Source organism: Hyperoodon ampullatus (genome assembly GCF_949752795.1).
Source record: "Hyperoodon ampullatus genome assembly, chromosome: 2".
NCBI classification, from domain to species: Eukaryota; Metazoa; Chordata; class Mammalia; order Artiodactyla; family Ziphiidae; genus Hyperoodon; species Hyperoodon ampullatus.
In genome coordinates, this window is record NC_136915.1 from 170,915,583 (window position 1) to 170,943,500 (window position 27,918).

General features: G+C 37.9%; 1 protein-coding gene across 1 annotated transcript in view; it reads left to right on the plus strand.

The window, feature by feature from the left end:
* Positions 1-21,265, plus strand: part of F5 (coagulation factor V) — a gene marked incomplete at both ends in the record, with an annotated part of 91,602 nt that extends 70,337 nt beyond the window's left edge. Inside the window, 12 exons of the mRNA XM_079697575.1 lie at positions 1,459-1,621; positions 2,355-2,591; positions 3,487-3,697; positions 6,656-6,835; positions 8,720-8,836; positions 9,720-9,791; positions 10,621-10,724; positions 11,332-11,487; positions 13,718-13,862; positions 16,195-16,346; positions 19,220-19,402; positions 21,122-21,265. Of these exons, the coding sequence (XP_079553701.1) occupies positions 1,459-1,621; positions 2,355-2,591; positions 3,487-3,697; positions 6,656-6,835; positions 8,720-8,836; positions 9,720-9,791; positions 10,621-10,724; positions 11,332-11,487; positions 13,718-13,862; positions 16,195-16,346; positions 19,220-19,402; positions 21,122-21,265 (1,864 nt within the window). The remainder of the gene's footprint in view (positions 1-1,458; positions 1,622-2,354; positions 2,592-3,486; positions 3,698-6,655; positions 6,836-8,719; positions 8,837-9,719; positions 9,792-10,620; positions 10,725-11,331; positions 11,488-13,717; positions 13,863-16,194; positions 16,347-19,219; positions 19,403-21,121) is intronic.
* Positions 21,266-27,918: the final 6,653 nt, after the last annotated feature.

Consider the following 27,918-nt stretch of genomic DNA (forward strand, 5'->3'; position numbering starts at 1 on the left):
TTTAAAAGGTAATTTTTAATTTAATTTTGCTCAAGTGTGGAAAGCCATATTGGTCTGGGTTCTATATTCTGGGATGACAATATAGAGAAAGGGGGACAAGAAGCAACTACAGATCCTCAGGGATATCATGGGGACCATGTGTAAAGTGTCCAAATATAGCCCACAGCTTTTACAAAAGCTAACTGTTACACTACTAAAGTTAAAACCAAAGTGCTACTAGAGTAAACAAACACAATGCATGGCGTGACTTACAGAAGTTATTTCATTAATCTGATGCCTGACATTTCCATATTAGAATTCTGTTAGTTTAAGAGACTTTCTCCCTTGACTTCCTATTTAGATGTAGCACCCATTACTATATGAGAATAAATAGTTTATCTAGGGATTTCTAAGCAAGTTACTGAGGGAATAAGGTTTTCCAGAGTGTAAAGGGATGGAACTAGTTCCTTCAAAATCCTATGTCCCATTCCAGATATGCAACCCATTTTTATGGCAAAGTTGTTTTGCTCCTCCCCATGTGTTCTGTGAGACTGTATGTTATGTTTAGAGTCTGGAAGAATGGGGTTAATCCGGTAGACAGGCTAGAAGGAAGGCAGAATGGGATTCTCTGTGGATGGCTCATGTTGTGTAGCAAATACTGTGAGACTGAGGGATGAGCTTTTGGCCTGTTTCCCAGACTCCTGGGAAATTTAAGAGTCAGTAGGAAAATATGATGTGCTCTAGCTCCAGACTGAGCTGGTGAACTACATGAGGAATACTATGATTTAGCAAAAGCAAATGTGGGAAGAGTGGCTACTTTCAGAGTATAAAACACTCATCCATCCAGTGACCTTTACAGGGGTGGCCATCTAAATCAACCGACTCTTATCATCTGTCTGTCCTGGCACTGTCCCATCACATGGCTTTGTCTGCTTTTGATATTAAAATCTGCTATGTTAATATATGATTATATTTATCATTCATTAATACATTAAATAAATATCTGCTTACTATGTGCCAGATAACTTGCTAGGCACTAGAAATAAAAATTATAAGCAAACTAGGCACAATGCCTAACCTCACGGGGCTTTCACTCTAGTGGTAGAGTCAGATATTAATAGATAATCTCATGAATAAATGATATATAATTTACTATATATACTATAGAAATATTATAAGAATACTACAGGGATTTACTATATATACTATAGTAATAGTATAGAAATGTAAGGAATGCTAGAGATTTGACCCAGTCTGAAGGATCATAGGAGGAGATACCAAGAAATGATATATGAGCTGGGAGTTGAAGGATATTTACTGGCTTGTGGTTTTAGTTATTTATATTTTAATTCATTTGTTCGTCAAATATTTATCAAATATCTTCTCTATATACTATATTCAGAAACAAAGATAATTTCCTAAATTCTTGAATGGTCTTTAACTTGTTCTTTTAAACAAATGCTATTGGTATCATTTCAGTGAAGACACTGATGATGTTTCAAAGGACACCATATACAAGAAAGTAGTTTTTCGAAAGTACCTTGATAGCACTTTTAACAAGCTTGATCCTCGGGGAGAGTATGAAGAGCATCTTGGCATACTTGGTCCTATCATTAGAGCTGAAGTGGATGATGTTATCCAAGTAAGTCATCTTTTGATCATTGTTAAGATCATCAGAGGAATTTCCACAAGCACCAGAGGGTTGTAGAGATGAAAGTGGCAAGAGAGCTATGGTGGCTTATTTACTTTTCAAAATTAACAAATAACTACATTTCTTTTCAAAGACTGCTTACCAAGTAACTTGCCACTCTTCAAGGAAAAAAAAAAGATCTCATAATTTTATTTCTCCTTCTGCTAAGCTCCTGTTCATTCTATACGGGCCAATTCCATTTCTCCTAAGAAACTTTCTTTAATTCCCCCAACCTCTCCTAAACATTCAACTGAATTGCTTCTCCCAGGCATTCCCACATAATCCCATTCATACTTTGTTTACAGCACCTTTTGTCTCCAGATTTTTAACTTGCATTCACATGTGCAGTCTCTCTATACGCCAGTAGGTTGAAACCTTATTGTGAGTAAAACCCAAGCCTCATTCATTTTCAAATCTGTATCATTTCATTTGTAGATAATGTCAACACTTTTGCTTTGAGCCTAAAAACAAACCTGTTTTGGTGTTTCTGGAGTAAACTATTTAGGTCCTATCTCATAGGATGGTTGTGAAGTTAGATGAAGTAATATACGAAAGTTACTTTGCAATTCTAAGCATTCAATATATCTTAGGTTCAATTTAATAGCCATCCACTTTGACCCATAATGCTGACATTTTTGGGGCTTTATTAAACTTAAATACATTTGTGAATCATTCTTTTTTTTAGGTTCGTTTTAAAAACTTAGCATCCAGACCATATTCTCTTCATGCCCATGGGCTTTCCTATGAAAAATCATCAGAGGGAAAGACTTATGAAGATGACTCTCCTGAATGGTTTAAGGAAGACAATGCTGTTCAGCCCAACAGCACTTATACATATGTATGGCACGCCACTGAGCGATCAGGGCCAGAAAATCCTGGCTCTGCCTGTCGGACTTGGGCCTACTACTCGGCAGTGAACCCGGTAAGCATAGCCATCGAAAGTTTTTGTCATTTCCCCAAACTTATAAACTGCGTCCATCAAATGGAAGTGTCACAATTATTTCTCAGTAAATATCTGTCTTTCCATGAGGAATGTGTAAGGATCATGGTCAACAGTCGACAGCTACCGTAATCAGGGACTCTCCATGCAGAGCTTCAGATGACAGTGAGAAGCATTTGTTCAGTGGAAAGTATTCAGAGGAATACTTAAAAGGTTGGCCCTAGTTAGAGTGACTACCTTTACAGAAGAAGATGTTTATCTGCAATTTCCTTGAACAAGTATTAGCTTTCTTTTGCCTTTTGTTTCTTTCTTTTTTTTTTTTTAATAAAAGAACTACAAAATCAAGACTCCCTCATTTTGAGCATGGTAGAGAGCATAGACTTAGATTTCAATTCCTATCCTGTCACTGACTGTGTAGCCCGAGGAAAGTTACTTGAGCTCTCTCAGCCTCAGTTTCCAAAGTTAAAAATGAGATAACAGTATATAGCATATATAGTAGGCACTTGGTAATAATTGTTCAATAAATGAATTTATTTTTTACCATATAGGATTGTTGTCAGAATTAAATAAGATACTATAGGCAAAATATTTAACATAGTAGATGCTCAATAAATAGTATTTATAATAGTATCACTATTATTATCATCATTATTATCATTACTACCATGTCGAAACAAAGGATTAATCAGAGGAAGGGACTATGAGCATCACAGAATTAGATGATCAATATCCAGGCTTATTAAGCTATTCATTTATAATCTTCAAATTCAGAGCCTCTGAGAAGATCTCCTTTTCAATATGATCAGTGATTGTCAGAAGGGCAAAGAAAATCTTGAGAAAGAGATAATACATGCAATTTGCTCTTACTGTCTTCCAGGAAAAAGATATTCATTCAGGCTTGATAGGACCCCTTCTGATCTGCCGAAAAGGAACACTTCATAAGGAGACCAACATGCCTGTGGACATGAGAGAATTTGTCCTACTTTTTATGGTCTTTGATGAAAAGAAGAGCTGGTACTATGAAAAGAAGCCCACGAGGTCTTGGAGACGCACATCCTCAGAAGTAAAAAACTCCCATGAGTTTCATGGTATTTTCCTCTGACTTTGATCTAGTCTCTGAACCTAATCACTGGGTGATAGTGATTCCTGCCCATAGGTCTTCCCAAAATTAGACATGAGATGCTTCTGTGGAACCAGGAGCTCTAACTGACACCAGGTCCTTAAATGTCTAAGAGGGCTGATGTAACCTGGCAGGTGACACTGCAGGTGAAATAGAGTATACAAAATCTGAAATCTAAAAGATAGCGCACAAGGCTGCTGCAAAATCAACCCAAGCAAACCAACAAAAAAGCCAGTGTGCTTCAGTTGGTAACAAAAATTGGAAAGGAATTAGCGTTATTCTGTAACTTAAACAGTTAATAAAACTGTTTCTTGATCTCTAAAAGATCAATTATTTATGTAGAAGTGATCGCCCACATGTACTTTCAAAATAAGAATGACTGTAATATTTGTAGCTCTCAGCAGTTCCCAGGTGGCACCCAAAGCATATGTGGAGAAAATGATACAGGAAACTGTGTAGCCAGCTAATGGAAGAAGAGTGCCAAGAAAGCATTTGGGTGGGAAAAGAGGGGAAAGCATATCACCTCTGAAGTCCATTCAGGAACTTTGTCTGTAAATTGGCAACGGAACTACAGTTTTAGAGAAAGGCAGAATTTAGGATTTGGTGAACAACAAATAGAATGACTTAGGGATCAGAAGACAAATGAAGACCCTGTTTTCAGAGTTTGATAAATGGAGGTGATTTCTATGAGACTTCTGATCAGGAAGGTCCTGTGCTTTGGGTGATGGGTCAGTCATTCAGTGTAATAGGAAAGCAGAAAGTTGCTATGGCTTCAGGAATAAAAAAAATAAAAAAAAAAGAAAAGAAAAGACATTATAAGCAATATCCAGTTCACTGCCACCTCCTCTCCCCAGCCAGTCCATCAAGGCTAAGTCGGTCTATGCTCCCTCTCCCACCCCACTTATATACTCAGGCTACCCCTTTTTAGCTTATTTTCCTTATTAAACTTCTGTAAGTGTGGAATACAATCTGATCTCACCTGTAAAAACACTTTGGCCTAGAGGAAAGGAAACAATATGATTTACAGTCTGCTCCAAAACCCCACCCTCTGGACTCTGCTTATCACACAAGGTTAAGAAATTCTATTAAGCAGTCTGGAATAGAGTCAATTGAGAGCTGCCCCACAGACTCCAAGCAGAGCTTTTTTTTCTCTTCTCCTATAATCTCTAGGCCTTTCAGCCCAGGGTGTTTGGTCTCAGGGGTAGGAAGCACATCCTCTGAAAATCTCTCAACCTAGTGGGAAGTACAGACTGCATAAACACACAGGCTCATTTCTTAGCTATGCCCTTTATTTGCTGAGTACCCTCGAGGCCCTGCTTCCTGATTCTTCAAAGAAAGCGTAAAATGCATCCAGTATAGTTTTAGTTTTAAATGTACTGTCGTCTAAATCTCTGTAATTTGGTAATCTTCCACTGTAGAACTTATCAGGGTATTTGATAAGCAGACCACCTATGCCTGGCCTCTGCAGTATGCACTGAGTAAATATGTGTTGGATTAGTAAACAAATGAATGAATTTTATTCACTCAGCTCAATTTATCTAATGTTTACTGAGTGCCTACTCTGTTGAGCGTCTTCACTTTTGTATCCTGATGTAATGGTTTAGCAATGCTGACCTAATAACCACTGGAGATACCTTTTACTTTTAGGAGATCTATTTCTTACACAGAAACTAAGATGAGGAGGTGAGGCTGGTGTTATGAGTACGTAGACAGGTGCTTTCATATCTGATATAATTTTAAGAGAGCCAAAATGATCTCAACTCTTCTCCCTCCAAAAATTCACTTGCCTGGTTCCTGAAAATCCACAGTAGTCCCTTTAACTTTAGAAGAATAAACAACAGCCACCACCACCACCAAAACTTCCCTCACTTCAGTCCCAATTAAGTGGGTGGTAGCATTAAGCTTTATCATTAAAATTTTGAATGTATTCATTTGTTAAGGTGATCAAGTTTATCAGATGCTTAAAACACACATATTTCAGTAAGGAGAGAGTTGATAAAGTCTGAGAACCCTAGACATCCAAGCTGGGAAGGGGTCAGAGGAGCAATCAGACAAACGAGAGAATAAACATGAATGTCTAAGGCTGGTGGGTATAACAAAGATAAAGACCAACTTCCTGGGCTTCCCTGGTGGTGCAGTGGTTAAGAATCCACCTGCCAATGCAGGGGACACGGATTCGAGCCCTGGTCCAGGAAGATCCCCCATGCCGCGGAGCAACTAAGCCCATGCGCCACAACTACTGAGCCTGCGCGCCACAACTACTGAAGCCTGCGCGCCTAGAGCCCGAGCTCTGCAACAAGAGAAGCCACTGCAATGAGAAGCCCACGCACCACAACGAAGAGTAGCCCCTGCTCGCCACAATAGAGAAAGCCCGCGTGCAGCAATGAAGACCCAACAATGAAGACCCAATGCAGCCAAGAATAAATAAATAAATAAACTTATTATTTTTTAAAAAAAAGACCGACTTCCTAATTTTGCCTGGAACTATCTCTGAATTTAGGAGGCCTTAGGGTGATACACTGCATATCCCCTCACTTACCCTCTTTCCTCTAAAGACTAGAGTTCATTTATCTTCCCACATTAGTCCTTACCCTTTTTGTAGCCTAGGAAAATTCATCCTATAAATATAAAGAATAAATGGATAAAGCACAGAACAGGAAAAGTGTATATCTGGGGAAAAGAGTGATAAACTGCTTGGAAAGGGTACTCACCTACACTTCTGCAGTAGGCTGGTGTGAGAAGGAAAAGGTGGCTCTGTTTCAGCCTCTTACTGATATTATGACATATAGGGGGGCCCCTTACTATGTCTGGGTGGGATTGGGCATGCAGAGTAATAAAGAAGATGGGTGGTGAGTGGGAGGCCTCATATTTCCTCTTTCCTGATGTACACAGATTTTTGATTGATTGCAACTCTCTGTCCTTTCAGCCATTAATGGGATGATCTACAACTTGCCTGGCCTGAGAATGTACGAGCAAGAGTGGGTGAGGTTGCACCTGCTGAATGTAGGCGGCTCCCGGGACATTCATGTGGTTCACTTTCATGGCCAGACCTTGCTGGAAAATGGCACTCAACAGCACCAGTTAGGGGTCTGGCCTCTTCTGCCTGGTAAAGATCTCAGCAATGAAAAGAGGTCCCTGAGAGCAGGGACCTCTTTTGTCTGGCGAGAGCAGACAATCTTAGCATCTGTAACTCTTCCTCATTCCCTCCTTGTGTATCTCCTTCCAAAGGGGTTAAAGCATGGGCTCTGGCATGGATCCTGGGCAAAGCCATATTCTAAACCTGCATGCAGAATACAGAAGAGTCAGCTAAATGTCTGCATGGTTTGTAGCACCACACAGACTAAATGTGCAGCCCAGCTTTCTTCTACAGAGATGCTCTGTCGAGTGCAGATTCTTCCAAGCCATGATGTGTCACGCAGGCCAGGTCTAAAGCAGATTACAAAATGAATCCCATGAGGTTCAGGCAGCTAAAGCTTTCTGTTGGGTGGAGATCAGAAACTTACCAGGATTTCGGGGTTCTTGAATTCTACTCCTCACTCTATCACCCTGATATCTTTGGGCAAGTGACTGTAGGAATCTGAATCTTAAACTGACTCATGAGGGGAAAAATATATTTTTTAATGATTATAAAAGCTAAAGAATAATAAAGGTATTTAAAGCTTTTCATATGCAAAATAATGATAAGGTTTAAACAAACTACAATCATCAAAAAGGATTTTTATGTGCCAGTGAATTGTTTGTAGGTGTGTATTGTAGGTGTGTGAGTGGAGGTGTAAGTGCTAGATGGCATTGATCCTCAAACTGCAGTGGGCATGATACAAATTTACAAAGCTGGTTAAAACGCAGATGCTAAGGGGAGATTTTGCTCTCAGAGACTTTGATCTGATAGAACTTGGGCAGGGGCCCAGGATTTTTAACATATTTTTGCATTTTTAACAAGCAGCCTACCTTCCATAAATGCTATCTGAGAAGCTAGTCAGGGCAGTCCTTTGACAGGACTTTGGGTGGGGAGGTTGCTGTGTGAATCAGCCTCAGATGTAGGCACCCAAGTACAAACAGGCCCGATTTAGTTAAGGATGGGGTAAAGAGGGTCCGTTTGTTTGAAACATACCAGTTTCTCATTAACAAAGCTATAAAGACACGCTCTGTTAAAATCAGGGGCAGAAAGGATTAGGTCAAACTCACTCCTAACTTTTCACCAAGTGTTACCAGATCAGTCATCCTTTCCATGAGCCTGCGTGCAAGAAGCTGGGGTTCAATGACCCACCTAAATCTTTATACCTAATATCTGCATTAGAGAGTAGAAGGCTGGAGGTCTTTTTTAGAGTGTTTGAGGAGGATGACCATCAGCTATTACTTTTTACTCACAATCTAGGAAATGGTCACGTATTATAGTCAGCAGAATTTAAGTATTAACTGGTGGTAGGTAATGTTAAATACCAGAATGGATAATCAGATGTTTCAGAAATCTCATTCTTTCAGTGATTTTCTGAAACAATTTTTGTACATCTCTCTCTAAAATGTAAACTTTATAGAAAAATTGAAACATGGGGGAAGGATGTTTTATTTTAATTTTCTCAGATAAAAAAGAAAAACTAGAGAAATGAAGAAAGAGAAAGGAAACATGTACAGTATTTTTGAGGCCCAACGACATCATTCAAGGTTGCTTTGATAAGCTGTATTATATATGGGTTAACTTGTAACATTATATTTAGATAAATGAAAGTTTCTTTCTAGTCAGGGGTGTTGGAGATTTTTTAAAGTCCCAGGGCAATTTATTTTTAGTAAGTTTGTGTGTGTGTTGTCATTGTTGTTTTGTTTTGATCTCTTTGTTACACCTGTAGTCCTGCCTAAAGAGAAATGGGTAACTCTTAAGTTATATTCTAAACCACTTGCAATTCAGGGATTTTAGGATTCTTTGGTAGTGGTCAACCAATGTTAACCTGTTAATCTTTGTGTATGCAATGTTGTCCTTTACTCCCTCTTTTAGGTTCATTTAAAACTCTTGAAATGAAGGCATCAAGACCTGGCTGGTGGCTCCTAGATACAGAAGTTGGAGAAAACCAGAGAGCAGGGATGCAAACACCATTTCTCATCACAGACAGAGGTATCATCCAAGAGCCACATTATTGTTTTAGCAGGAGAGTGCCTGTCCCTAGAGTATTACCAACTTTTAGATTGGAAATATTCAACTCTGAGAACTCTGACATAACAGAGGCATAATCTGTAGCAGTAATTTCTTTTATTCTGACCTATAGTCTGACTATACTGCAAACATCAGTTTTAAGCCAAATGGTTCAAACCAAAGGCATTCCTCTCATTTGAGGAACCAATATAAAGCATCCTCCTTCATGATTTGTGATCCATGGGGAAGTGAACGTAAGAAATTCTCCAGACTCCCAGAGTAGAGGAGGGGAGAGAAACCAGGAATTCAACTGTGACCGAGATAGTCACTGAACTTGGCATTTCAGTATTCGAGAAACACAGTTCCCATCTGTCCATCCGTCTGTCCATCCAACCAGCCAGCCAGCCAGCAAGCCAGCATTTATTAAGCATCTGTTGAGTACCAAGCACTGTGTCAACATCCAGATAGTTCAGTGGCTAGTATTCCCTTCTTTGATCAGTATATAAATAACATTGTAACTTTCAGGTCAACTTTTGAGAACATAGTCTTATGAGGGATATTACTTAATATTGTAAAATGGCTTATTTTAAGATACAAACAGATGGAAATCAATTTAAAAAGTATTTGCACTTCAGGATAAGTTGTTTTCCACTAGGGCGTCACTAATTTTAATTTCTATTAAAGAACCAGTTCTTGCTAGTACATTTACGATTTTATGTTCAGACATATTTAAGTCAGTGCCACACAGGTAGGTGAAAACATCTAATTACTGACCCACTAGATGTATAATCTATAGCCATAGAGATTTTACTTTATTATATGTACTTTCTAAGCAAAAATTATTCATTGTTTTATTTTTTTGTAGACTGTAAAATGCCAATGGGACTAAGCACTGGTCTCATAGCTGACTCACAGATCAAGGCTTCTGAGTTTTGGGGTAAGTAGTAGCATCATAGCCTGTAAAAGGCACCTCCCACAATTGTGCTGTATACGGCCTGCAAAACTGTACATGACAACGCTGCCTATTGAATCCATGGGCCATTGCTCCTCTCTAGGCTTTTCTCTACCACAACATAGTAAAACAGCAGTAAAATATCTAATTACTGACCCACTAGAGGTATAATCTCTAACCGTGGAAATTTTACTTTGTTATATGTATTTTCTAAGCAGAAATTACTCATTACTCTGTTTTTTGTAGAATGTAAGATGTCAGTGGAACTAACCTGTGAAATATTCTAGCCAGATTCACAGGGTCTTATAGGCCAGGTATTACAGTCCCCATTAATAGAGCCCTTTGCTGCACCAACCATGCATCTGTTCAAGAAACTTTTTGTTCACCCACTGTGCGTCAGGAACTCCTCCTAAGTTTCCTCTCTCTGCCTCAAACTCTTCCCAACATCAAAAGATCAATTGTAAGGGATCATGAGGCTCCCATAAATTCCTCCCATGTTTTTCTGTTAGGCAGGCACACTAGGCAGAAACCACATCAACATAACTGAGAAAAAATAAATATGACCTATATGCAGTTAAGGGGGTGGGTGGTAGTTGACAGCTGTCCAAGCACAGGCCTGAAACCAAGATTTCATAATCAGGGACTGATTTAGTAGCTGAGGCCCATGTCAACTACCTGGTCCCCTAATTGCAACAGAAGTTCCTTTAGGAATCTGGTTTTCCACTGGGACTAAACTCACTTGAGAAATTGCTAGCTGTATGGTGTTTTTTTTTTTTTTAATTCAGAATAAATTTTTTTCTTCCTTTGGATTTAGGTTATTGGGAACCCAAATTAGCAAGACTAAACAATGGTGGATCATATAATGCTTGGATCGCAGAAAAACTTTCAACAGAATTTAACCCTAAACCTTGGATCCAGGTATATCTTATTAACCTGATATATTAACCTGATAATATTTACTGCTACTGTAATAGTAAAAATGTGCGGGGTTTTGTTTTTGTTTTTGTTTTTTGGCAGCGCTGCACGGCTTGTGGGATATTAGTTCCCTGACCAGGGATTGAACCCAGGCCCTCAGTAGTGCAAGTGCAGAGTCTTAACCATTGGCCTGCCAGGGGATTCCCTGTAATAATAAAAATGACAGTGATTTAATAATTTCTTCTTGTTGTTCTTGCAATGTTGTTAGGGGAAATGAAAATTACTAGGTGCTAGACACCATTCTAAGTACTTTCCATACTCAAAATGAACCCTATGAGGTTATTTCTAGTAATATCCCATTTTACAGATTAAAAAAACCTAATGCACAGAGGGATTAACTAACTTCCCAATGTCACATACACTAGTTAGTGGTTGAGTTTGGATTCAAGTTCAGGTACCCTGTGCTCAAATACGGATTGCCCCTAGCCATTTTATTAGTTTGTTAGGTGTTGGTTCTTTTTTCTAAAGAAGGTTAGTTGTACAATGAATTAAGGCAGTGTGTGACTTGTTGACAAGGATGGTTCTGCTTAATGGCTTTTCTATATTGCAGGTAGACATGCGAAGGGAAGTCCTGTTCACAGGGATCCAGACCCAAGGTGCCAAACACTACCTGAAGCCTTACTACACCACCGAGTTCTTCGTGGCTTACAGCTCTGACCGGACAAACTGGCGGATCTTCAAAGGGAACAGCACTAGGAACGTGATGGTCTGTGTGCATTGTTGTTTCTTCCAGAGCCTAGGGTTACTATATCTTTTTAAAAAATACCTTTCTGGGTGTTATAAATACAAATGGCTTTCTTAGTGTCTTATGGAGGAAAGTGGTAAAATGACGTGTCTATATATTACAAATTAAAGGGATAAGCTTGACTTCTGAAATTTCAAAACTTCATAAAACTTGAAAAAAAAATCTCTTTATAATCAAACTAAATACCCAGACTTCTCAGATTGGCAGATGATATGCAGTAGGGTAGAATATCTGGTCTTGTGCCTTAAAGAACTCATGCTAAAAACTGTCCACCAAGAGTTTTGATTTTACTAACTCTTACATTTTATTTTGTTCTTTATTTCAGTGTAACTGAAGGAGATAGTAGTGTTAATACCAGTAATGCTCTGAGGCAGTGTGATTCTCACATTTTTTTTTTGCTGCCATGCCTGAGGAGTGACTTTCCCCTGTTGGATTGTCCAGGGGCTCAGCCTGTTTATTCCCAATGACCCAATTATACCAGCCCTAATTCTTCCCCTTCTCCCTCACCCCCCTCTTCAAAGAAAGCTATTTGAATGCAAGGAGTCAGCCCACCATTATTACACTGATAACCTTGAATCAGTTTCACTTTTTCTGTAAATCATTTACTATGTTACTATCTTCAATATTATCATTTAGCTATTTCTAATAATAAATTATTTGCACTATACCTTAGAATAGACCATGAAAATCTTAAATTATGGTTCTTACCAATCAGTATTGGAGACAGTACACAAATTGCAGTTCAAGTCCATAGCTTAAAGATTTTTGCATCTATGTTCATGAGGGATATTTGTGTGTAGTTTTATTTGTTTATACTGTCTTTTTTGTTTTAATATCAGAGTAATACTAGCTTCATAAAATAAATTAGGTAGTGTGCTCTTCTATTCTGTTTTCTGGAAGAGATAATCTAGTATTGGTGTTAATTCTTTAAACATTTGGTATAATTCACCAGCAAAACCAGGTGGACCTGGAGATTTGTTTTCTGGGAATTTTAAAATTACAAATTCAATTTCTTTAATAGTAACAGGCTCTTCAAATTACCTATTTCATATGGGGTGAATTTGGATAGTTTGTGTTTTTTCAGTCAATTGGTCCATTTCCTCTAAGTTGTTAAATTTATGTGTAAGGGTTGTTTGTAGTATTCTCTTATTATCCATTTGATGTCTGCAGGGTCTGTAGTGATATTGCCTATTTCATTTATGATATTGGTATTTTGCATCTCTTCTCTTTTTGCTTTGTCAGTCTTGCTAGAGATTTGCCAATTTTTAAAGATCTTTTCGAATAACTGGCCCTTTGTTTCACTGCTGTTATCTATTGCTTTTCTGTTTTCAATATTTGTGATGTCCGCTCTTTTGTTTTAGTTGGCTCTTCCTGACACTGTTCTGGCAGGGAAATGGGATGGGGCACAGCCTCTTTACTGCCAGGTAGAGGTCAAATTCCATTCCCTACTTGGCCTCCTCTGTTGACACCTGAGCTGGGACCCCTCCTCTTTGCTGCTGGCGGGGGGGCATGGGGTGGTATCCACTGACACTGCAGGAGTGGGAGCCTTATTAGAAGCTGGAAGAGATGAAGATCCTGGGTCTCTATTTGGCTTTCTCTGACACAACCCCAGTCAGGGTGTTGGGGTGCCTCCTTACAGTCTCAGGAGCATGGAAGTCTAGGCTTCCCAGTTGGCCTTTGCTGCTCTGGGTAGGGAAGGGGCCACAGTGTTTTCTATTCTATGATGTTTGGCTTGAAGTAGAAAAATTGTTATCTAAAAGTTTTCTGTCTTGTTAGACTGCTCTTTTCTGGTCCTGAGGCTAGAGAAAGAAGGCTTTTGCTGGCTTTTTTTTTTTTTTTTTTTTTTTGTCTGCACCTATTCGTGTTTCCTGGTTCCTGGCTTCTTTACTTATAAGTCTGTATATGCAGTAAAAAGAAAATCCAGGGGACTCACCACTGTGTTGTTCCTTGGGTCCTGAGAACCCTAGCCAGTCTGCCTTTTCTCCACCTTTCAGAGTCTATTTATGTTTTCAGTTGTACTTATACCATCTTCCTGAAGTGGAAGTACTCCCAGTTATCTTTTAAGACCAAATTAATTTGATTCAGGCTACATGAAAACTTAATATTACAATATTAAATTGGATGAAAATTTTATTATAAAATCACTTTATAGAGAATTGTTATATAACTAAATTTTCCTCTCTTCCTCCAGTATTTTAATGGCAATTCAGATGCCTCTACAATAAAAGAGAATCAGTTTGACCCACCTGTTGTGGCTAGATATATTAGAATCTCTCCAACTAAATCCTATAACAAACCTGCCCTTCGATTGGAGCTGCAAGGTTGCGAGGTTAACGGTAAGGAACACAGATGCATTGTTTTCTAGCTGCCACTCAGAAAATCAAGATTTGGGGAGTATGGGAGAATGGGTAGAATTTTTAGTTCTCTTCACTTAGGCTCCTAGAAAAACCTTTGTGAAACAGAGGTTCCACTCAGGTAAACTCTCATTGTGATCTAGACTGAGACTGGTTCTACCAGCCAGAGGGCAGGCTCTCTGAAGAACTCCTGGATCATATGGATACCGCCTTGACCCTCTAAGGAAGGGCCCTAGCGAAGAATGACCTCCATCAGCCCATTTTCAATAAGAACTGAGAGTCAAACTAGGTCTGACTCTTCCAAAGTCTTCCAGCCAGGTCACTCAGACTTTAATGTAATAAAAGTATCTAGCAACATTACTGGCATATATTAGGTGTTCAGTGAATGTTTTTGAAATATAAATCTGCCTCCCAACTTCCTGAAACCTTGCTTGAACTCTGTATTCTGTTTCACACTCTATGTATCAAGCCTTTTCTATGTAAGCTTCTATTTTTCAGGGGATGTAAGGTGACCTGTGGTATAAATAAATCTAGATAATCATAAATGGCCATAATAAAATTCTACTATATACAACAAGATGCTTAAGGATTTTATCAACTATTCTTCTTCTCTGACTCTTAAAGTGGTGCTTTACAAATTTTTTCACTTCAAAGCACATATAATATAAAATATAATATCTGTCTCACAGTCTGCGGTAAAAGAATGAAGCAATCCACCCTGGGCTTGGCTGATCTAGGCACCACCTAGCTGCTCAAGGGCTGAGGGGGGAGGGAGATCAATATACAGGCACACCTGTCCAGCAAAAATATTCTTCAACAAGGAAGGCAAAATAAAGACATATTTAAACAATATATATGTATGTACGTGTGTGTATATATATACACACACACACACATACAGGCACACCTAAAACTTGCTGTGGCACGTCTGTTGGGGAGCTACAGTGCCTTCTCTCAGGGTAGAAGTAAGAAACCACGGCTTACAGTGGAGAAAGCTGAACCTTAGAATAAGTTTCTTATCAGCTGATAAGAAACTTGTAAGCAGATAACAGTACAATAAACTCTGGATATTCATGAGGGATATGGAAATAGGCATTTTGCCAATGTTCAGATAGCAATGCTATATAACATCTTCCACATAAAATGCAAATTTGGGGGATTTCTCTGGCAGTCCAGTGGTTAAGACTTTGCCTTCCAATGCAGGGGGTGCATGTTCGATCCCTGGTGGGAAGTTAAGATGCCACATGCCTCGTGGCCAAAAAACCAAAACATAAAACAGAAGCAGTATTGTAACAAATTCAATAAAGACTTTAAAAATGGTCCACATTGAAAAATAATTGCAAATTTTGATCAGGCAGGAAAACTTGAAACAGCTCTATAAGTCATTATCGTTTTTCTTTCCATATGGTATACGATGTAACTGGTAGTTTGTTCAGGTCATAGAGTCAAGCTACCCTAAAATGTGACATTCAATAATGTTAGTCTATTTAAAACCTCTATTTTCCATACAAGAAGTATTACTTTTTAAGATCTCTTCACTTTCTTGATGTTTATATAATTAGTATTAGCAGTAAGCTTTCTTCTTTGAAGACTTTTTTTTCATGAAGAAAGTAAGGTATCACTTCAAGAAAATGTCTGCATGATTTGCTAGCAAGAACAAAGTGTCACAAAGATGATGATGATGGGCAGTCAGCTGGGCTCACTCACTAGATATGTTTCTTACACTCACAGATCAGCTTTGTTGCCTGTGACATTCAAATTCATGCCTTGGCAAAATTCTAAAGGGTGTATCACATGAATCACCCTCAAAGGGCTGGAAATAAAATATTAAATGTGACTACCAAGGTCCCCTATAACTTCTTCTTTGTAGCTTTTGTTAGAAGAAATAGAGTATGTTTTTATATACATAGATACTTTAGGAGTATTGTCTACCTCAAAGCAAAGAACAAAGGTTCCATGACTCACTGAAGGAGGGAAATGAGTTTAGATGTTTAGAACATGGTATTTGATGTCAGACTGCCTGGGCTCAAAGCCAGTTTCTGATTCTTCTAGCAGTGTTATTTTAGTCAAGTTACTTTTTCTTGCTGTGCTTTTGTTTTCTCGTTTGTAAAATGGAGATATTTAAGAGCATTAAGTAAGACATGTGAAGCCTGAAAACAGGGTTTAGCACTTGGACAATAAATGTTCATTGCTGTGATGGTTGTTTTTGTCATTACTTAGCAGTAATATTATTTCTTGTCTCCTCTGAAGTACAAAATGCCATGCAAGGAATATCAGTGGTATATAATTAATCACATTACTTTTTTCTTGACAGGATGCTCCACACCGCTGGGTATGGAAAGTGGAAAGATAGAAAACAAGCAAATCATAGCTTCCTCACTTAAAAACTCTTGGTGGGGAGATTACTGGGAACCCTTCCGTGCCCGTCTTAATGCCCAGGGCCGTGTGAATGCCTGGCAAGCCAAGGTGAAATGTCCCCTGCAAATGGAATTCTCTCAGCCTTTCAGAAGAAAGCATAGGCCCTCACTACAGGGAACATGGGGGCCCTGGGAAGCCAGAGTATCATCTCCTGCTTCTGCAGATTATGATCCTAGGTCTGAGAACTAGGATGTGTGTTGTCTTGATAGCTTTAGCTTGAACTTTGGCTCAGAGAGAAGTTATCATCTCTTTGGTCTTGATTTAGACTAGGAGTGGGCAAAATTTTTCTGCAAAGGGCCAGATAATATTTTAGCCTTTGTGAGCCATACATTCTCTGTCATAACTACTCAACTCTGCCATTGTTGCAGGGAAGCAGCCGTCAACAATACGTAAATGCATGAACATGTCTGTGTTCCAATAAAACCTTATTTACAAAAACAGGCAGTAGGCCAGGTTTGGCCTTGGGCTGTAGTTTGCCAACTCCTGATCGAGACAACTTCCATTAGGGATAAATGACTTAGATTTGCAACATCTTGTCTTCTTTTTGTTCTCTCCAGAATTTAGCAATATTTTTCATTTTCTTAAGAGTGTCATTTAAAGTTTTTTGTTCTCATTTTTTCAGAACTTTGTAATATTCCTTTGGATAATTGGCAGCCTGATAAGATGCTGCAAAACCAGGTTTATAAATCTGTGATCTAAGTTTTGTAAACATCTCGCAGAGAGTTATATTGCCCTTGATATTAGCCCATTGAGTAATTAAGGTAACTAAGTTCTAGGGTAACTGTTAATAATTGACTCATATTTATTTCATTATTTGACTGACCTGAAAAATCTGAACGGCATCAGAAATCAGAACAGTCCAGTCAATCAACTTAATCCAGGTTCCCTATTTTCTGTCCTCCTAACTCCCTCCCTTAAGGAAGCTATACTCCAATTCCCTGGACTCTGTATAGAATCCCACGTCCTAATCTTAAATCAGGCCACCAGATAAAGGAGGAGGGAATGGTGTGATGCAAGGGGAGCAAATAGAAGAGACTATCTGGGCCCAATACAGAGAGTCTTGGGCAACTATGTCTGTGCCTTGAGACTCATTTCTGGACCATCACAGAAACACAGAATCACAGAATGTTAGAAAGGCAAAGCGTTTTACAAAGCATCTGGTCCAGATTTTCCTTTTAAGTCCAAACGCAAAAGAGCTTAAATAATTTTAGTTAGCCTGGTGACGGAATCAGGGATCCCACTCTCCCGATAGACAGATCTATGCTCCTTGCACCATTTGAAGCAACCCAAGCACCTCATTTTGCAATTTTGCAAAGGGGGGAACTGAGACCCACAGAAGTTAAAGTAATAAAAGTAATAATGTTGTGTAACATTATATTGATTTAATTTCTATAATATAAATACAATAAAATAAATATAACTAAAATAAAGGGACTTCCCTGGCATTCCAGTGGTTAGGACTCCGCTTCCACTGCCAGTTTCCTGGGTTTGATCCCTGGTGGGGGAACTAAGATCTTCAAGCCATGCAGCACGGCCAAAAATAAAAAGTTAGAGGGTATCAACCAGTTCTTTCCCAGATGCCCCTTTAGACCTGTTCATGGTGTAACCTTGTCATCCAACCCTCCATTTTACAGCCTTTAAAACAATTTTTCTCTCTATATAATTTGCTCTTAGTTTTGTGATATAGTAAAGGCTGCAAAGATAAAAGTCTAATTTTAATTTTTAAAGCTGTCATTTTAAATCTGGAATTTTAGGTCAAAACTGTTTGTTTCACTTAACCTTCAATAGTATGAAATGTCATGTACAGGGTTTCTTCAGAGAGGTGGAAGATCTAAGCCAGACATATGCAGGTACGCACATGGACTGAAGTGTCTCTACCTCTTTGATGCCTCCAAAAAAAATTTATACCTACAAAGCTCCCCTAGCTATCTATATGCATTCTGTATCACTCGTACAACCTTGATTTGAAGACACACTAAAACACCACCAGATGTCACTAAAGGGTGTTACAAAATTAACCAAAATTATCTAATACGATCATTTTAATTCACATACATATGTGACTACACATATACATACATATGTGTATACACATACAGACATGCACATATGAGTGATGTTGAGAAAATATATCAATATTCATTATTTCATTTGAATTGAATGAGACTATGGGGCATGATAAACCTCCCAAAGATGAAAATTAATCTCAGATTACTCTAAAACTCAATTAGTCTTTCTGATCCTCTTTCTCCAAGAGCCTATCATCAAATTAGGCATTTTGTTAGGCCAGAGACAGGACAACCACTATGCCATATCCAGCCCTGGGTGTAGCTTTATTAGGTCTCTCAGATATTACATTTATTTGAAATATCAGAAAAGAAGAAATTGGACTACTTCCCCTATTGGACATTAGCAATGGAAAGAAAAGTGGGGTTTTTCTAAAATAAGTTAAATTGAGAGAGGATACTATCTAATTCTTTCTCAGATAACTCTTCAGTAATATCACCATAGCATTTAAATAAACTTGCTTAAGAGAAAAATATTTAAAATTTAGCAATTTAATACTTTAGTATTAAATTAATTAATTAATTTAGTAATTTAGCAATTTAATACTTTTTCTCAAATAAAATGTATTTATTTGTTGAGCACCTTCTGTGTGCCATACATCATGGTGAACACCTGAAAACAAAACTAAGTCCCTGCCCTCAAAGAGTAAGGAACACAGGTAAACAAATAACTGTTGCACAATGTGTGAAATATTCCAAAAGTTTATAAACCTGCTGACAATAAACAAGAAGGAACAGGGAAGGATTCTAGGAGAAAGGGAATCCTCAGGGATGAGACAGAAAAGAAATCCTTCCAGCTCAGTGCATTTCTGAGTATCGTGGTCTAAAAAAGCATTGTTCTAATCATTTTCATAGGCAAACAACAACAATCAGTGGTTACAAATTGATCTGCTCAAAATCAAGAAGATAACAGCGATTGTAACACAGGGTTGCAAGTCTCTGTCCTCTGAAATGTATGTGAAGAGCTACACCATCCAGTACAGTGACCAGGGAATTGAATGGAAACCTTACAGAGAGAAATCCTCATTGGTGGACAAGGTACAGGGGTATCTTGGCAAAAAGAAAACAATTTGAAAACTGCTATGATGAGAACAGAACCTCAAATTTGCAAATAGTTCTTTGTATTTAATAAGCATGCACTGACATGCGTCACTCTTTGAGTCTTCTAAGTCCTGGCTCTGTAAGTGGCTGGTCTTGGGACAGGGACCATGCACACTATCTTTCTGCTTTGACTGAGCCACCTATAAAAGAATGAGGACAAAACAGCAGGGGGTGGTGTGAAGTTTAATTAGCTCTGATTGAGAAAGATGGTAAAAGGGTTGTCTCAGCCTGCTTGGACTGTATTACAAATTACCATAGACTGGGTGACAAACAAAAAACACGTATTTGTCACAGTTCTGGAGGCTAGAATCCTAGATGAGGGTGCCAGCGTGGTTGGGTTTTTGGTGAGGGCAGTCTTCCTGGTTGTGCTTTCATATGGCCTTCCTTGGTGCGTGCACACACAGAGACGCCATGAGGGCCCTACCCCCATCCTAGCCCTAATCATCTCCCAAAGGACCCACCTCCTCATATCATCCCATTGAGGATTAGGGTTTGAACATATGAATTTTGGAAGGATACAAACATACAGTCTGTAACAGGGGTCTAGAAAACCTTCTACCATATTAGCATTAGCTTGGATGTACTTGTTATTCATGGCTGATCACATACCCATGGCCATATACCTTTCTGTGTCATATTGTTATTCAAACAATTGTTATCCTTCCTGATGAGGAGACTAATTTCCTGCAAGATGAACTATTCCATTATACTCCTAAATTCCTAGTTATACGGTTTTAAAATACTACCAGAGGCAAAGCTAAGGAGATGAACCTAATATTCCAGGAATGGGAATTGGGCTGAAACCAGTAGGAGGGGCAACACAGAAGAAGGGGATGGACATTTATGCTCATCATGGGCTCAGCACTTAATCTCAGTTAATGGATTTTAATCTCTTTCTCTCTAAACCCCTGGGTTGTTTATTTGTTAGGTTTGGTTTGGTTTATTTCTCACTGTATCAAGATATCCTCATAGTAGGGCAAAAATAATTTTTATAAACAAATAGTGACTTAGCTTCTGATGTGTGTAAATCTTGGGGAACTTGCTGGGGATGACAGAAACACACCTAAAACACAATTTAGTTGATGATATAGGGCATATGACAAAAAGGATAAATAAAAATACATGATGCATTTTATTTTAAAAGTTAGTAATAGCTAAGCATTTATTGGTGCCTATTATCTGGCACTTAATAAAGACTTGTCATATGTTTACATACTCTTTAAAATCTTTACAACAACTTCTATGAGGTAAAATTTATTATCCCCATTTTGCCAATAAGGAAATGGATAATCAGAGACTATAAGTAATTTGCTCAAAGTCACATAGCTACAAAGGGGCTAAAGGCAGATATGCTTTTGTGGCTGCCCCACAGCACCATATCAGATTTCTTTATTTTTCCCTGTTTCAACTCAGATCACTGATGAGGTGATATCACTAAAGAGGTATGTCTGGAGTGTGAGCTCATAATTGATTGAGGATCATCTTTGTGATAATGTTGTATGTGTTCATTAATGCCCACAGTTTGAACTAAAAGGATAAAAAATTATGTTTTTAAAATAGAAATACAGTTGATATACAATATTATGTTACTTTCAGGTATAAGAATTTTATGCCCATTATGCCATCCTTAAAGATTTTCTCATATTTTGCTTTCAGATTTTTGAAGGAAATAATAATATCAATGGACATGCGAAGAACTTTTTCAACCCACCAATCATTTCCAGGTTTATACGCATCATTCCTAAAACATGGAATCAAAGCATTGCACTTCGCCTGGAACTCTTTGGCTGTGATATTTAACAGAATTGATAATTCTAAAAGATAGGAGGGACTCAAAGATATCAAACCATTTAGAGTGGACAATGTATTTTAGAGCTATTTTAAATATTAAAATTTTTCCACTATTTCTCTTTTTTCTATTAGAGAATAAAATTTTATATGTGAAACCTTTATAACTTCTTATAACCACTAAGTAAGATGATGACTATTATCTCTGCAATAATTTGAGTATAGATGGGAAAATATCAAGAACCAACAAGAAAAGGCTTATCTTTCACTGATTAAAAATGCTATATAAAGTAATATTCATGTAGTTCACATTCTTCATTATAGTTCTCAAACCCTATACACATTAATAAAAGAGATATTACTCTTTTAAACCATTATAAACCCAGATAACTTTCATTCCTATATTTTTTTTTTTTTTTTTTTTTTTTTTTTGCGGTACGCGGGCCTCTCACTGTTGTGGCCTCTCCCGCTGCGGAGCACAGGCTCTGGACGCGCAGGCCCAGCGGCCATGGCTCATGGGCCCAGCCTCTCCGCGGCATGTGGGATCCTCCCAGACCCGGGCACGAACCCGTGTCCCCTGCATCGGCAGGCGGACTCTCAACCACTGCGCCACCAGGGAGGCCCTCATTCCTATATTTTTCTTTAAAAAAACTATGATTTAAGAGTATAGGAAACAAACAGTATTTCTCAATGGTTCGTTTTTCTTGACAGTGGAGAGAAAAAGTCTTACTATGTGAAATGACACGTGCTTAAAATACCCTACCTTACTGACATGATAATGATTTTTCTGACCCTCCACGAGTAAAGATACAAGTAAGCATGTTTTCAGTGGTCCCGCTGGATTTCTGAATCTGGCCTGGTCTCCCTTGGGACTGATTGCATATATTGATGTTCAGGGTTAGGGATCATTAATAGAACAGATCTAAAATAACCATGGGATGGGTGAACATGTAACCTTGGCTTCATTCTAGCTGGTAGTACATGGCACACTGTTTCAAAACACAGGCTCACCTACAGGAAAGTGAATACCTGTAATACAGAGCGTTGGAACCCTTGGCCCAAATGCAGCTGTTCTTGCTAGAACTGGCCCCTGGCCAAAGTGGCAAACAGTTGAAATTCTCTCTCAGTGCCTTTCTCTTTATGGTCCCAGCCCCCACCTCTCCCTTCCCCTTTCAAGCACTCCCTTCCCTGGGAACTTGGCATCTAATAATTTTACAGACATTGTGAGACTGAGAAGCCTTCTGGTATCCTCTAAGTCACAGGGGAGAGTGACGCTAGGGTGACATCAAAATAGATAGGGTGATGCTATCTATTTTAGTGGAACAAACCACTCCAAAACTTAGTGCTTAGAACAACCACTAATTTATTATTTCTCATGATTCTGTAGGTTGACTGGGCACAGCAGGGTGGTTTTACTGCTGGCTTCATTTGGGGTCTCTAGTGAGTTTACAGTTAGACAGTGACTGTAGCCAGAGTCATCAGGAGGCTCAACTGACTGTTGGGAAAGCTGGTCCTCTGTCCCTCTCCAAGTAGTTTCAGATTCTCTCTTCATTGCATGGCTTCTCCACGTGGTCTGTTCATTTGGTGTCTCCAACAAGTGATCTAGACTTCTTATAGGGTAACAGAGGCTCCCAAAAGCAAGTTTGTTCAAGAGGTAGGAAGCAGAAGCTGCCAGTCCTTTTTTTTTTTTAACAGATTTTTATTGGAGTATAATTGCTTCACAATACTGTGTTAGTTTCTGTTGCACAACAAAGCAAATCAGCCATATGCATACACATGTCCCCATATCCCCTCCCTCTTGAGCCTTCCTCCCATCCTCCTTATCCCACCCCTCTAGGTCATCGTAAAGCACCAAGCCGATCTCCCTGTGGTATGCTGCTGCTTCCCACCAGCCAACTATTTTACATTCGGTAGTGCATGTATGTCGATGCTACTCTCACTTTGCCTCAGCTTCACCCTCCCACCCCATGTCCTCAAGTCCATTTTCTACATCTATCTTTTTATTCCTGCCTGGCAACTAGGTTCATCAGTACCATTTTATTTTTTAGATTAGATATATATGTGTTAGCATATGGTATTTATTTTTTTCTTTCTGACTTATTTCACTCTGTATGACAGTTTCTAGGTCCATCCACCTCACTACAAATAACTCAATTTCGTTTCTTTTTATGGCTGAGTAATATTCCATTGTATATATGTGCCACATCTTCTTTATCCATTCATCTGTCGATGGACACTTAGGTTGCTTCCATGTCCTGGCTATTGTAAATAGTGCTGCAATGAACATTGTGGTACATATCTCTTTTTGAATTATGGTTTTCTCAGGGTATATGCCCAGTAGTGGAATTGCTGGGTCATATGGTAGTTCTATTTTTAGTTTTTTAAGGAACCTCCATACTGTTTTTCATAGAGGTTGTATCAATTTACATTCCCACCAACACTGCAAGAGGGTGCCCTTTTCACCATACCCTTTCCAGCATTGTTTCTAGATTTGTTGATAATTGCCATTCTGACCAGTGTGAGGTGATATCTCATTGTAGTTTTGATTTGCATTTCTCTAATAATTAGTGATGTTGAGCATTTTTTCATGTGCCTCTTGGCCATCTGTATATCGTCCTTGGTGAAATGTCTATTTAAGTCTTCAGCCCATTTTTTAACTGGACTGTTTGTTTGTTTTGATATTGAGCTCCATGAGCTGTTTGTATATTTTGGAGATTAATCCTTTGTCCATTGTTTCATTTGCAAATATCTTCTCCCATTCTGAGAGTTGTCTTTTTGTTGTCTTGTTTACAGTTTCCTTTGCTGTGCAAATGCTTTTAAGTCCCATTTGTTTATTTTAGTTTTTATTTCCATTACTCTAGAGGTGGGTCAAAAAAGATCTTGCTGGGGTTTATGTCAAAGAGTGTTTTTCCTATGTTTTCCTCTAAGAGTTTTATAATGTCTGGTCTTACATTTAAGTCTTTAATCCATTTGGAGTTTATTTTTGTGTATGGTGTTAGGTAGTGTTCTAATTTCATTATTTTACATGCAGCTGTCCAGTTTTCTCAGCACCACTTATTGAAGATGCTGTCTTTTCTCCATTGTATGTTCTTGCATCCTTTGTCGTAAATTAGGTGCCCATATGTGCGTGGGTTTATCTCTGGGCATTCTATCCTGTACCATTGATCTATATTTCTGTTTTAGTGCCAGTAACATACTGTCTTGATTACTGTAGCTTTGTGGTATAGTTTGAGGTTGGGGAGTCTGATTCCTCCAACTCCATTTTTCTTTCTCAAGATTGCTTTGGCTATTCGGGGTCTTTCGTGTTTCCATATGAATTGTAATTTTTTTTTCTAATTCTAATTCTAATTCTGTGAAGAATGCCATTGGTAGTTTGAAAGGGATTGCATTGAATCTGTAGATTGCTTTGAGTAGTATAGTCATTTTTACAATATTGATTCTTCCCATCAAAGAACATGGTATATTTCTCCATTGTTTATGTCATCTTTGATTTCTTTCATCAGTGTTTATGGTTTTCTGAGTACAAGTCTTTCGTCTCCTTAGGTTTATTCCTAGGTATTTTATTCTTTTTGTTGCAATGGTAGATGGGAGTGTTTCCTTAATTTCACTTTCAGAAATTTCATCATTAGTGTATAGGAATGCAAGAGATTTCTGTGCATTAATTTTGTATCCTACAACCTTACCAAATTCACTGATTAGTTCTAGTAGATTTCTGGTGGCATCTTTAGGATTTTCTATGTATAGTAACATGTCATTGGCAAACAGTGACAGTTTTACTTCTTTTCCAATTTGTATTCCTTTTATTTCTTTTTCTTCTTGGATTGCTGTGGCTAGGACTTCCAAAACTATGTTGAATAAGAGGGTGAGAGTCTTGTTCCTGATCTTAGCAGAAATGCTTTCAGTTTTTCACCACTGAGTATGATGCTTGCTGTGGGTTTGTCATATATGGCCTTTATTATGTTGAGGTAGGTTCCCTCTATGCCCATTTTCTGGAGAGTTTTTATCATAAATAGGTGTTGAATTTTGTCAGAAGCTTTTTCTGCATCTATTGAGATGATCATATGGGTTTTATTCCTTAATTTGTTAATGTGGTGTATCACATTGATTGATTTGTGTATATTGAAGAATGCTTGCATCCCTGGGATAAATCCCACTTGATCATGGTGTATGATCCTTTTAATGTGCTATTGGATTCTGTTTGCTAGTATTTAGTTCAGGATTTTTGCATCTGTGTTCATCAGTGATATTGACCTATAATTTTCTTTTTTTGTGATATCTTTTGTGGTTTTGGTATCAGGGTGATGGTGGCTTCATAGAATGAATTTGGGAGTGTTTCTTCCCCTGCAATTTATTGGACGAGTTTGAGAAGGATCGGTGTTAGCTCTTCTCTAGATGTTTGATAGAATTTGCCTGTGAAGTCATCTGGTCCTGGACTTTTGTTTGTTGGAAGATTTTTAATTATGGTTTCAATTTCATTACTTGTGATAGGTCTGTTTATATTTTCTAATTCTTCCTGGTTCACTCTTGGAAAATTGTACCTTTCCAAGAATTTGTCCATTTCTTCGTGGTTGTCCATTTTATTGGCATAGAGGTGCTTGTAGTAGTCTCTTAGGATGCTTTGTATTTCTGTGGTGTCTGCTGTAACTTCTTTTTCATTTCTAATTTTATTGATTTGAGTCCTCTCCCTTTTTTTCTTGATGAGTCTGGCTAAGGGTTTATCATTTTTGTTTATTTTCCCAAAGAACCAGCTTTTAGTTTTACTGATCTTTGCCATTGTTTTCTTCGTTTGTATTTCATTTATTTCTGCTCTGATCTTTATGATTTCTTTCCTTCCACTGACTTTAGGTTTTGTTTGTTCTTCTTTCTCTAGTTGTTTTAAGTGTATACCTTGGCTTTTGTAAAAATGCTGTAAGGAACATGGGAGTGCAGATATGTCTTCAAGCTAGTGGTTTTCTTTCCTTTGGATATATACTCAGTAGTGGTATTGCTGGATCATATGGTAGTTTCATTTCTAATTTTTTGAGGAATCTTCATACTGTTTCCCATAGTGGCTGTACCAGTTTACATTCCCACTAACAGTGTACAAGGGCTCCCTTGCTCTACATCCTCACCAACACTTGTTATTTCTTAGCTTTTTGATAATAGTTATTCTAACAGGTTAGGTGATATCTCTTTATAGTGTTGATTTGCGTTGCCATGGTGATTAGTGACATTGAGTATCTTTTCATATACCTGTTGGCCATCTGTATGTCATCTTTAGAAAAATGTCTTTTCAGGTTTTGCCCCTTTTTAAATTGAGTTATTTGGTGTTTTTGCTCTTGAGTTATATGAGTTCCTGAAATATTTAGGATATTAATCTCATGTTGATTATGTAGTTTGCAAATATTTTCTCCCATTTCATAGGTTGCCTTTGCACTTTGCTGATGGTTTCCTTTGCTGTACAGAACTTTTTTAGTTTGGTAAGTTCCATTTGTTTACTTTTGCTTTTGTTGCCTGTGCTTTGGGTGTCATATCCAAAAAAATCATTGCCAAGAAAAATGTCAAGGAACCATCCCATATATTTTATTTTAGAAGTTTTATGATTTCAGATCTTGCATTCAAGTCTTTAATACATTTCAAGTTGATTTTTGTGTATGGTGTAAGATAGAGGTCCAATTTCATTCTTTTGAATGTGGATTTTGAGTTTTCACACAATTTGTTGAAGAGACTATCCTTTCCCCATTGTGTATTTTTGGTACCTCTGTCAAAAATTAATGGACCATATCTTCATGGCTTAATTTCCGGGCTTTGATTCTGTTCCATTTGTCCATGTGTCTGTTTTTATGCCAATACCATAATGTTTTGATTACTATAGCTTTATAATATAGTTGAAATCAGGAAGTGTGATGCCTCCACCTTTACTCTTTGTGTTTATGATTGCTATAGCAATTCAGGGTCTTTTGTGGATCCATAGAAATTTTAGGATTGCTTTTTCTATTTCCATGAAAAAAAGCCATTGAAATTTTTAGAGGGATTGCATTGAATCCGTAGACTGCTTTGGATAGTATGGACATTTTAACATTATACATTCTTGCAATCCATGATAGAAAACATCTTTCCATTCAATTGTGTCTTTGATTTCTTTTCTCAATGTTTTATACTTTTCAGTATACAGATCTTTCACTTATTTGAGAGAATTTATTCCTAAATATTTATTCTTTTTGATTCTGTTATAGATGGGATTGTTTTAATTTCTCTTTTCTAGTTCATTGTTAGTGTATAGAAATGCAACTAGTTTTTGTTTAATGATTTCATATCCTGCAATTTTACTGAATTCATTTACTAATTCCAAAGGTTTTTTGGTTGAGCCTTTAGGATTTTCTACATATAAGATCATATCATCTGCAAATAACAATTTTACATGTTCCTTTCAGATTAGGATATCTTTTATTTTTTTCTTGTGTAATTCCTCCCGCTATAACTTCCATATATTGAATAGAAATGGTGGACGTAGGCATCCTTTTCTTATTCCTGATCTTAAAGGAAAAGTTTTCAGCTTTTCACCATTGAGTATGATATTAGTTGTGGGCTTCTCAGATATGCTCTGTATTATGCTGAGGTGCATTTCAGCTATACCCAACTTGAGAGTTTTTACCATGAAAGGATGTTGAATTTTGTCAAATACT